Source organism: Panthera uncia, unplaced genomic scaffold, assembly GCF_023721935.1.
Source record: "Panthera uncia isolate 11264 unplaced genomic scaffold, Puncia_PCG_1.0 HiC_scaffold_67, whole genome shotgun sequence".
Taxonomy (NCBI): Eukaryota; Metazoa; Chordata; class Mammalia; order Carnivora; family Felidae; genus Panthera; species Panthera uncia.
In genome coordinates this window covers 5,027-15,961 of record NW_026059836.1, presented here as the reverse complement: position 1 = coordinate 15,961, position 10,935 = coordinate 5,027, and the positions used below count along the sequence as shown (strand labels likewise).

Sequence of the window (10,935 nt, the reverse complement as noted above, 5' to 3'; positions counted from 1 at the left end):
GAGGCAGGCAGGGGCTCCCCTGGTTTGGGAGCCCTTAGCAGTCTCTGAGTTTTCAAGCTGTCAGAATCACAGGGCCAGTTGGAGTGAAGGGAGTCCCAGGCAGGGGCGGGGTGCTCAGGAGTGCCTGGCTTGGGGAGAGCGTCCCTCATGGGCCGAAATTCACCAATGAACGACTTTTGCTCTTTGAGTCTCTCTCTGCCCCCATTTCCGTTTCAGAGCTGGTGGGCTTGATGGGGGGTGGCCACAGAGCCAGGAGTCTGGGGTGTCCCCCTCCCCAAATCCTGGGAAATGGGGTGAGTTCTCATCCCGCCAAGGTGAGGGCCAGGCTGGTGGCCAGAGTCCACCCCGGGGCCCTGGGACTGTAGATTATGGCTAAGGCGATGGTGATTATTTATTCGCTTCGCTGGAAGGGAGTCTTCAGAAGAAACAGCGTGAAGAGGAGGGAAAAAATTATCTCTCTCGTCTGCGGATATTAAGATGGATTTTTATTTCTTAAAGGACCCTCCCCGCCGAGAGCGCATAAGCGTAAACTTAATATATGCTCCGCAGCCCAACTCCAGAAATCGCAATAAAAGTTAAAACCTCCCCTACTGGTTTTTTTTAATTATGATATGGGAAAGAGGAGCAGGATTTATAGAGCTGAACTCTCGGCGTGTGAGTGTTTAAGACTTGCGGGAGACGGAGGAAAAGGCAAGAGCTCGCCAAGGAGAGCTTTGGTCTCTGAGATAATCTCGCGGGCTGCGGGGGCTCCGGCTTAGCCCGGCGGATCTTCTGTAACCTCCCTGGGACCTCGGCTCCCCGGTTCCCCCGGCACCCTCCGCCCAGGCCCACGGCTTTGCCCCGGCTCGGAGACGCAGCCTTTCTCGGGAACAGGTGAAGGGCAGCAGCGGCTGGGGACTGGGGGCTGCGGGTGGGAGCGTCAGGGCACTGGGCTTTGTGTGGGTCCCGTGCAGGGGACGAGGTTTGCAGTCCCGGGCAGGACCGTGGGCCGAGTGTGGCCCGGCGGGCGCCTCGGCCAGGAGGGGCGTCCGGGCCCGGCGCGAGAGCACGGGCAAGGTGGATTGTGTGTGGACTTTGGCCGCAGACGGAGCAGAGCGGGCTCCGGGGCGGGCGGAGGCCAGCCTCGAGGCGGGCGACCGGATGTTGAGTCTGTAGGAAGGACCTTGAGGTCTGTTTGGTGTTTGGGCTGCCGGGGGGCGGCGGCCCAGAGTGTGGAGCGCGCTGTGCGAGGGGCGCGGCGGTCAGCGTGGGCGAGGCAGCAGGCCCCGCACACCTCTGCTGCTACAGGGCCGTGTCCAGGGCGTCTGAACAGAGGCCGGCCAGTGGTCAGAGCTTGGAAAATAAACGCGGTTAAGGGTCTTTCTTTTTTTCTTTTCCACGTAAGAGGTCCTTCTGTCTCTCTCTCTCTCTCTCTCTTTCGGAGATACCTGGATTTGGTCCAGAACAGGTTGCCCGCGGGAGGGCCCCGCGAGCGGCAGCGCGCGAGGGAGGGAGAGAGGGAGGGAGGGCGAGAAAGAGGGAGGGAGGGAAGGAGGGCGGGCAGCGGCGGCGGCTGCGGTGGCCGGGGCTTCCCTCCCCCGGCGGGAGGCGGCTGCCCTGCATCTGTGGCCGTGGGGAGCCGAGGAGCAGGTAACGAAGGCGCTTCCCGAGGCGGGATTGGACCAAGCCAGAGGGACCGAGTCTTCCGGGTCTCTGCCCAACGCCCTGGAGGGGAGAGAAGGTAGGGAGATCGGCGCCTGCCCGGCCTGGCAGAGAGGCCTCGGGAATGTTGAACCTGCATTTGATTTTAGGCTCACACTCATGTTGTGAGTCTGTCTGCCTCCGGAGAGGCGGTTTGCCTGTCTGTCTGTCTGTCTGTCTGAGATGTCCCAGACCCTAGGCTCTCCTTCCAAAAGCTGAAAAAACAGGGAATTTTCGTCGGAATGTGCACTTTCATTCATTGGATTCGCCGCAACACAGCGGGGCTGGTTGCTGCGCCCCCAAGTTGGAAGGGAGCTCTCCTCCAGCGTTCTGGATGCCGGATCCTCTGGTTCCCTCCGGCACGGGCTGAGTTTCCGGCTCCAGGTTCGCGGGTTGCCCTGAGGTTTGAGGCCAGACAGCTCCTAGTCTGGCAGGGAGGGCGGGGGAGAGACTAGCGGCTCTGGCCCCTTAATTGTACTTCGGGCCCGTATTGTCTCTCCTTTCGCCACCTCCGCTTCCTCAGTCTGGGCTCCAAAGTCACTGCAAATTTCCTTGCGACACACACATCACACAAAGATCAGGTAACAAGGCGCCCAGAGCCATGGGGGCTTCGGGCAGAGAGCACCCCTGGTTCTGGGGCTGCTCCTCCTTCAGCCACTCCCCAGGCTGGGAAACCAGACCGGGTTGGGGGAGCCGGAAACAGCCCCGTTTGCTGCGGGGCGGCAGGGCGGGCGGGGGGCCGGCGGGAATGCAGGCCGTGGCGTTGAGAGGGCCACGTTCACAGGCCCTAGGGGTTTCGCTCCTGCTGGGCTTAGGGGCCTGACTCCTGGCATGTAGGGATCCCAGATACCCACCTGGGGTGGGGGCAGGACGCGGTCTCCTCGCGGCGGGCCAGGAGAATTCAGTTTCTGCTTCCAGCGCAGGCCTTAGCCAGGAGGAGTTGTGTGTGGGTGTGTTTTTCCCAACAAAGAGGGACCAGGAACGAGAAGGGGGGAAAGAAGAGGGGAACCGGGGGGGGGGGGGGGGGGGGGGAGAGGGCAGCGGAGAGGTGAAACGAGCCCATTTCAGGGGGAGAAGGAAAATGAAAGCAAATGGAGCACGGCCTCCTCCGCGCGGGCGGGTGCTGACGAGCCGGGGAGCGGGCTCCCTGCCTGCGGCGGCTGCGGACCAGGAGAAAAGCCTGTTTTAAATTTAATCCGAACTTGACGGTGTGGATTGAACCGGAGGGAATTTAAATCACTGAGAGGGAGGCGCAGAGCAAGGGGAGGGGATGACGCTAACCTGTCCGTCTGTCTGTCTGTCTGTCCTTCCCACGGTGGTGCTAGCTTGGTTGTGGTCGCAGCTGTGCAGGTCTGAGGTGATGGAGTAAAGGTGCCCCTCCCCCTTAGGGGGCTCTCCTGTGCCTAGTGTAATCTTTTGGGGTCGGAGGCAAGCTCTAAGCACCAGAGCGGATGCAGAAGTGCCAGCTAAAGCTGGGGTTTCCCCCCCTCCCCAACAGGGACTCCCAGTGTCCTCCAGTCCCTCGGGTTTGCCCCATCGGTGCTGAGGAAAATTGAAGGGAGTGGTGGGGGTAAGAGGGAGTCTGGGAATCTGGCAGGAGATTCAGAAGGAGTAGGTGAACCTGGAAAGAGGAGCGATTCCTTACTGGTGCCCCCACATCCTTTGTGCCCCCACATCTATAGGCCTGGCTTTGGGGGGGGGTGTGGGGGGAGCCTGAAGTTCTGCTTCAGGGCCCTGACCTGCTTGCTATCCCACCTCCAAACGCAGAGACTAGGGGGTACAGCCCACATGCAGCTGTGGAGCCCGAGGGGCCTCGGCCTGGTGAACTCAGGGACTCCCAGGCTCTTTCAGCCCCCTCCTCATGGCTGCTGCTCTCTGCAAGGCCTAGGCAAAGCGGGGCATTGGTGGGGAGGGGGCTGTGGGCGAGGCCTGCTTCCTGATCCACAGCTGTGTCTGTGCCTGAGTGGGGAGGGTCTGAGTTCACGCTCTCAAACGAAGGCGACAATCTCCCCTCAGTTTCACGGGGAATTTGACGGCAGCAGGGAGCCTGGGCCTTGGGATCCCGGCTGCCCCGCTGCTGTCGCCTCTGCTGGGTGGGCAAGCCGGGTGGGCAGGCAGCTCAAGAGTTGAAAAGAAGGCAGTGGCCAAAGGGGGTAGGAGAGAAAGGGGCATCTGCTTACAGCCACTCTGTCTGAAGGGCTCTCCCAAATAGTAGAGGCCCATGGAAGACGGTCTTTCGGGGCGCCTTTCTTCTAGGAGACCTGAGGTTGGGGCAGATGGGCCCTGTCGCCTGGCGAAGATGAAAAAGGAGGAGCAGGGCTTGAGACCTCCTTCATCATGTCTTCTTAGCTCCTTGGCTAGAGCGTGGCTCAGCCCCCAGCCGCCTGGGTGGCTGCCTGGGCTGAGACGGGGTTCCACATCCCCCGGAGGCCTAGTGTACCCACCCCAGCAGGTCGCCCGGGAGGGGCCAGAGAGGAGGCCTCTTTCTCCTTTGTGTCCGGACAGAAGTGGCCGCCGCGCCCTGAGCCGGGTCCCGCGGCAAAGGCCCGGCAAGCAAGCGGACTGCACAATGCCACGGCTGCTCCCAGCTCGCGCCCTGCCCCGTCCTGCCTGCCTATCGCCGCCCTTCCTCCCTCACACTCCCCGAATGCCTTCCTCTCCCTGCTCTCCCATCTCTTTTCATCTTGTCCCCCCTCTTTCCTTTAATTCTCCCCTCTCCTTTTCTTTTTATCCCAGCCCTCCGTTTTCTTCTCTTTCCCTCCTTCCTTCCTCTCCATGGGCCTGGCGCCACGTTTCAGTTGTTATGTCTCAGGCTCAGTCTCTCTCAGGCTCTGTCCCCTGATGTCCTCTAGGTCTCTGTCTGGCCCCCGGGCCCGCTGAAGGCTACGCGTCTCTGCTCATTGCTGCCAGCAGCCGCCCAAGAGCCAGGCAGGGTCCCCAGCCGCCAGGGCTGGGGGAGGTGCTGACGGTGCTGGGGATTTGGAGAAAGCCTAGGCAGGGGGACGGGAGGGAACCTCCTGTCTTTTCCTTGAACTAGTGAGGGAGAAATTTTGATTGACAGCTAACCTGACTCCATCAAGGCCAAAGAGATATTCTGTTTCTTGCTGTAATTTGGATTTCCCACACCAGTCCAGTCCGGGGGAGGGGAAGACAATCAGAGCTGAGGGCGAAGAGGCTGAGGCCCCGGGTTGTCTATCCCCAGCCAGGCACTTCTCACACACCCCCCGTGAGTCGAAATCTCAGCCCCGCTAGACCGAAAAGGAAAGAACCGGAGAGGGGGAGGAGCAGGGACTGGGGAGGGGGCCTGGAAAGCTGGGGTCAGTGCTGCAGGCTGTAGATCTCCCCTTCCCCCCTCAACTTTCCTCCCCCCCCCCAACATGCATGCTACACTCTCTGGGACACCTCTCCCTAGCCCTTCTCCACCCTAGAGGAGACAGGTCGACAGAGATGCAGGAGAAAACCATCCTCCACCCCCACCCCTGGCGTTTGGTCCCCTCCTGGGGACAGGAGTGGGAAAGAAGGGCAGGCGTCTCATGTCTGGGAATCCTTGTCCTTCTGCTGCCTCAGAACCTGCGTCTGAGCCTCAGCTCCTGCCTATCTCCCATAGCACAAACTGGGACCCTTCTTTTCTGACCCTGAAATTGCACCCCTCCTTCAAACTCCCTCTGCCATACCTAGGGTGCATTGTGTCCCTGGGGACATCACCTGCCCTTCTCCCTACCCCCAGCCAACCTCCCTGCCCCCTCTCTTGCACCCACACTGAGAATTCCCTGCCAGCTTAAAGCCCACCTTTACTAAACCACCATGGGGCAGTCTGATGGAAAGCAGAGGGCTGGGCAACAGACCCCAAATTCAAGGAGGAAGGTAGCAACCAACTTATTGGGGGGAGGAATCCAAGTTGTCTGATCTTCCCTACAATCACACTGCCCCCTCCGGAATCCCTGCGTCCGACCCCAAAGAAACTGCTCTCTCCCATCCCTCCGTTGCTTTTTTCCCGTTCCAAAAACAGCCTACAATTTTATTTAATGAAAGACACATTTATGAACAATCAAATGATCCTCATAAAAATTTTATTGAAGGACGTAAAAACAAGCTACTTGCCCACGACCGAGGTCGCTCTCTCTCTCGCCTTGCCCGCACTCACCCTGGCTCTCTGCAGACAGAGCCCTGGAGTGACTTCTTTTGGGGGGGCAGGGTGTCGCAGAGATGGAGTTGGGGGCAAAGGAGGGTGAGCAGGAAGACGGGATGGGGACGCCCCACTTAACTTGTGCTGATCTCTCCTCCACTTCTTCAAGCTGGCAAAGAAAGATAAATAGATAGAGACAATAAATTTAAAATAAAGGAGCTTGCATATCTGTGCCAAAGCAAAGAGAGGACTTCTGAGGATAAAGGTGTATGAGGTCCCGAGGTCCTACCCCTCCCACAGGCGGACCACCTTCCCCAAGCTGCCCTACCCCAGATTTGGGGGGCTGAGTTGGCCAGTGGCAGAAGGACGCTCCCCTTTCCCTCCTTCCCTCCCTCCACCCCAGCCTCCCCAGTCCCCTCCCACCCTCCCTCCCTCGCTGCTGCTGCTCCTGAAAGAAATACATACATACACACTATTTAAAAACGCATTTTTAAAAGCCACGTTCCGAACTGACAATCGCTGATCTCGGCTCGCGCAGAGACTGCGGGAGCGTCGGGGCGACAGAGACGGATTACGTCAAGAAATAGTTCCTCCACCTACCTCAGCCGGCCTCTCCGCCCCTGCGGGGCTCCCGCGCCCAGCTCGGCCCTGGGGGTCCGGGAGCCCTGGCTTCGGGGACTGGCATTTTCACCCCATTAAGAAATCCTCCAGGGTGGGGAGGCGGGTGCGGGAGGCCATCTGCTTATGGGTGGACATGGGCAAGGGAGTGCTCTGATGAGATACGAGTAGTCCTGAGGGGGTGGCCGACGCTTTGGGTCCAGAGTTCCGGACCCCCAGGAAAACGCAGGTCGCGGGGATCAGCAGAGAGAAGGGGGTGGGAGAAGGGAAGGAAAAAAAAAAAAAAAAAAAGCAAGGAAAAAAAAAGCCCCTGCGCATTGATCCGCGCCGTATTTTTGGGTAAATACGATCACGTGGGGGCCGGGGAACCAATGAGCTGCGGGGAAAAGGCTGGAAAAATAATTACCTGCCTTGATTGTTCTGTGAGCAGATAAAAAGTACATATACAGTTCATACAATAATCTTATGTATGTAAAACCCTGTTACGATGTCGGCGACGGGGCCCATCAGTAACTATTACGTGGACTCGCTCATCTCTCACGACAATGAAGACCTCCTAGCGTCCAGGTTTCCGGCCACGGGGGCTCACCCCGCCGCCGCCAGACCCAGCGGTTTGGTGCCGGACTGTAGCGATTTTCCGTCCTGTAGCTTCGCGCCCAAGCCGGCAGTGTTCAGCACGTCGTGGGCGCCCGTGCCCTCGCAGTCGTCCGTGGTATACCACCCGTACGGCCCCCAGCCCCACCTCGGCGCCGACACGCGCTACATGCGGACTTGGCTCGAGCCGCTGTCCGGCGCCGTCTCCTTCCCCAGCTTCCCGGCCGGGGGCCGTCACTACGCCCTCAAGCCGGACGCCTACCCCGGACGCCGCGCCGACTGCGGCCCGGGCGACGGCCGCAGCTACCCGGACTACATGTACGGCTCGCCCGGGGAGCTGCGCGACCGCGCCCCGCAGACACTGCCCTCGCCCGAGGCGGACGCACTCGCCGGCAGCAAGCACAAAGAGGAGAAGGCCGACCTGGACCCCAGTAAGTTGGGAGCAATTTTCCTTTACAACCAGCGCGGGAGGGGAGGGGAGGCCGGGCGGGGGGGGAGCCGGATTACAGCCCCTCGTAGCGGCGCAGGGAGCGCGGGAGAGGGGCGAGGGCGAGGGGGCGAGGACTCAATAAAAGCGAATTACCTTGGGGAGCTTTCAGGGGCAGGAAGGTCTGAGAAGGGAGCCCAGGGAGCCAGGTTGGGAGAGGGCTGAGGGGGGCTCCTCTCCCTGGAGCTGGCTTTGATGAGAGACCCCCCCACACACACACACACACCCCCAGCCCAGGCTTTTTGGCTCAGTTGCTACTTTCGAAGAAATGCAGACAGGGCCAGGGGATAGGGTAGGGTTGAGGTTCATTTCATGGTTTGAGGTGGGACTGGAGTGGGGGGGGAGATGAGGAGGACACTGGGGACAGAGAGGAAATACCCCAGGGAGAAAAATCACCCCTACCTCCCAGCCAGCATAGGGAGTCTCACCCCAGGAGGAATTCCTTAAAGAGAAGGTGCATGGACTTCTTATATACCCAGGAGCACTAGGTGAGGGGTCTGGGGGATTTCACAGCCTGGGAACTTGGAGAAATCAGGACTTACAGAGTTGGGGAAGAGAAGTGGGGTCCCAGTCTCCTTAAACTTGAGAGCCCTCTTCTGAGGGTCTGCAGGAAAGAGGGTTGAAAACCGGGCTCAGGGATGAGGAATGGGGGGGGGAGCATCTCCCCAGATTAGAGAATTATAACACACACACACACACACACACACACTCCCCATCAAGGAGACTGGAGCCTTCTGAGTATTGCAGAGAAGGGCAGGGGTAGGTGTGTGGGGGCGGGGGGGGGGGGGGGGGGGGGGGGTGGGGGGCCAAAAAAGGGGGAAAGAAGGGGAAACAGCAGGGGGGGGGGTGCAGCCCCTGGGTGTGAGGAAGTGTCTGGGGGAGTCCCAGGAGGGGGCTGCAGGAAATCCTTTCCTCCAGCCCCATAAGGGGCCAGGGCCTAATTATACCCCTCTGAAGGCTTCCCTCCTTGCCCTCAGCTACTCCCATAAACCTGAAATTGGAGGCTTGGCTCCTGCAGAGCCTGTCCTGGGGCTGGCAGGAGGGGGGCACTGGAAGCCAAACAGGGAAGCTAAGATATAGGGGAGCCTGTCCCAAGGCCAGCAGCTCTCTGGGGATAGGAGAAAGGCTCTCCCCATTCCAGCATCACTCTGAGAATTCGCCTCAGCAGGGTTGAACTCCGAGAGCAGAGACGGGCGCTGAAGAGGGTGGTGAGGGGCTTAGGGACTCTCAGGGTCAGGAAACAGAACTGCTGAAATTTCAGGACTTGGTCGTGGGCTGGGAGGGGGGGAGGGGGCAGAGGAGGAGGGAAGTGGGAAGGAGAGAGACCTCGCTATAAAAATAAAAAACAAGAGAGAGAAGCGTTTATGGGCCTATGAAACAGTTGGGAATTTGGACTTTTTATGAGCATATTCTCGAATTACTACTCTTGAAGCTGAGGACCAGACTGTAGGGGCTTTGATAGCTTTGATTTCCTATAGTTTTAGGTGCTAGAAACCGAAGAGGGGGAAGATGGGGAGAGGGCAGAACGCAAAAGGAGTCAGGGAGAAAATTCCAAAAACCAAACGTGTCCAAATTCAGGTTCAATCATTGCGTTTGGGGAGCCTGGCTAAGCCTAGGGGTAGGGTGGCAGGGGTCCTGGGCTAGAAAGGGGCTCCGCTGACCCCTGCCTGTGTTTGGCCCTCCAGGCAACCCCGTGGCCAACTGGATCCACGCCCGCTCCACGAGGAAGAAGCGCTGCCCCTACACCAAGTACCAGACGCTGGAACTGGAGAAGGAGTTTCTCTTCAATATGTATTTAACCAGGGACCGTCGGTACGAGGTGGCCCGGGTTCTCAACCTCACCGAGCGGCAGGTCAAAATCTGGTTTCAGAACCGGAGGATGAAGATGAAAAAGATGAATAAAGAGAAAACCGACAAGGAGCAATCCTAAACCCTGCCCCAGCCTGCTGCCTCGGCACAGCCAAGGGAAAAACAAAAAACCCCACAAAAATACCCCAACCCAGGCGGGAGAGAGCACGAAAAGAAAAGGAAAGAGCAAGATAGAGAAAAGCCCATCAGCTTAAAAAGAGACAAAAAAAAAAGGAAGGGGAAAAGGAAAACTCTTGCGATTTGGGAGGGTTCAGTGTTGAGAAATTGGTGTTTTAGAGTTAGTTCTACCCAGCGAGGAGGAGGAGGCGGGGAGAGAAACCGCGTTCTCTTCTCCCAGCGCAACTGAAATAAATGACACACACAAATGTGATTTTTTTCCCCTCCTTTCTTCAGAGAAGCCAGTACTTGAATCGCTATATTTCTATTTTTTTTTTTCTGTATCATATGTGGTCCGGGCCATCCCTCCCCAGGCCTGGGGTGCTCTGCGTGCAGATTTTGTACAAAAAAAAAAAAAAAAGACACACACACATACACAATAACAATTCCCAGCCCAGGAGCTGAGGGGCGAGGGCCCGGACCGTGCCGCAGGCTGGGTCCGGCGGCGCAGGCCGGCGCCTCGGGTGTGTACATAGCAGTGTTTCTTATCCCCAGCGTCCGTCCTGTAACGTGCTTCTGTTTGTTATGGTAGAACAGCTCTGTGTTAATATATCGAAGTCACTTAAAAAACCAGAAACCCAACCGCATCCAGTTCTCGTTATTTCTCCTCCCTGTGGCTCCCAGGCTGCTGTCGTGGAGGAGGCAAGTGCTCAGATCCTTTGGGGGAAGCCGGAGCCAGGGAAGGGGCTCCCTCTACCTTGGAAGGGCAAGTGCCTGCCATTGCTCTCCAGGCAGGGTGGGGTGGGCGTGAAGACTCCTGGGGTGGGGTGGGGGCTGCTGAGGCCCGGGCCCAGCTCGTGCCTGCCCCGGCTGGCTGCCTTGTGAGTTTCCTGGTAGCTCGTTGGAGTCCAGGGGTGGGGGGTGGGGGCATGGCATGAATGGTTTTCCCTGGCTGTAATTAATTGTAATAATTTATGAGTACACGAGATCGGAGGGAAGAGATAGGTGAAGATGAAAGTTGGGTGCTGGGTGAGGGCCCGGGCTGGATTCTTGCCTGTCTGCACTGGTGATTCGAGGGATGGCTGGGAGGGAGGGAGGGTGTGCGGTGAGCGGTGAGGAAGAAGGCTGAGCAGGCCTCAGGGAGCAGAAGAGGCACTGGGGAATGCGTTGCGAGTGAAAAAAGGGAAAGAGAGAGAGAGAGAGAAACAGAAGAGGGAAGGAGGGAAGGAGGGAGGAAGTAGGGAGGAAAAAGAAGGAAGAAAGGAAGGGAGGGAGGAAGGAGAAAGATGGCAAAACCAATACAATCAGAATTAGATCCACTTTCAACTTGTCAGTGCATTCTCAGCTTCTCTCTCTCTCCCTCTCCTAGTTCTCTTTTCTTCTCAATCTCTCTCTGGTGTTTAGTTTGAATGTTGGTTTGGGGGTAACGGGCTTATGCTGAGTGGCTGCAGCATTTCTGGGAGAT

General features: G+C 58.4%; 1 protein-coding gene across 1 annotated transcript; it reads left to right on the top strand.

Annotated features, from left to right (window-relative positions):
• Positions 1 to 6,911: 6,911 nt before the first annotated feature.
• Positions 6,912 to 10,107, top strand: LOC125918311 (homeobox protein Hox-C9). Its single transcript, XM_049624328.1, has 2 exons — positions 6,912 to 7,449; positions 9,191 to 10,107. Exons 1-2 carry the CDS (start codon positions 6,912 to 6,914, stop codon positions 9,433 to 9,435), a joined length of 783 nt encoding a protein of 260 aa, XP_049480285.1. The 3' UTR covers positions 9,436 to 10,107.
• Positions 10,108 to 10,935: the final 828 nt, after the last annotated feature.

Bases quoted from the DNA above. Each gene is read 5' to 3' on its own strand.
- LOC125918311 (XM_049624328.1), top strand. From the start codon at position 6,912: ATGTCGGCGACGGGGCCCATCAGTAACTATTACGTGGACTCGCTCATC. The intron at 7,450-9,190 runs GTAAGTTGGGAG...TTGGCCCTCCAG, and splicing joins GAAGGCCGACCTGGACCCCA to GCAACCCCGTGGCCAACTGG.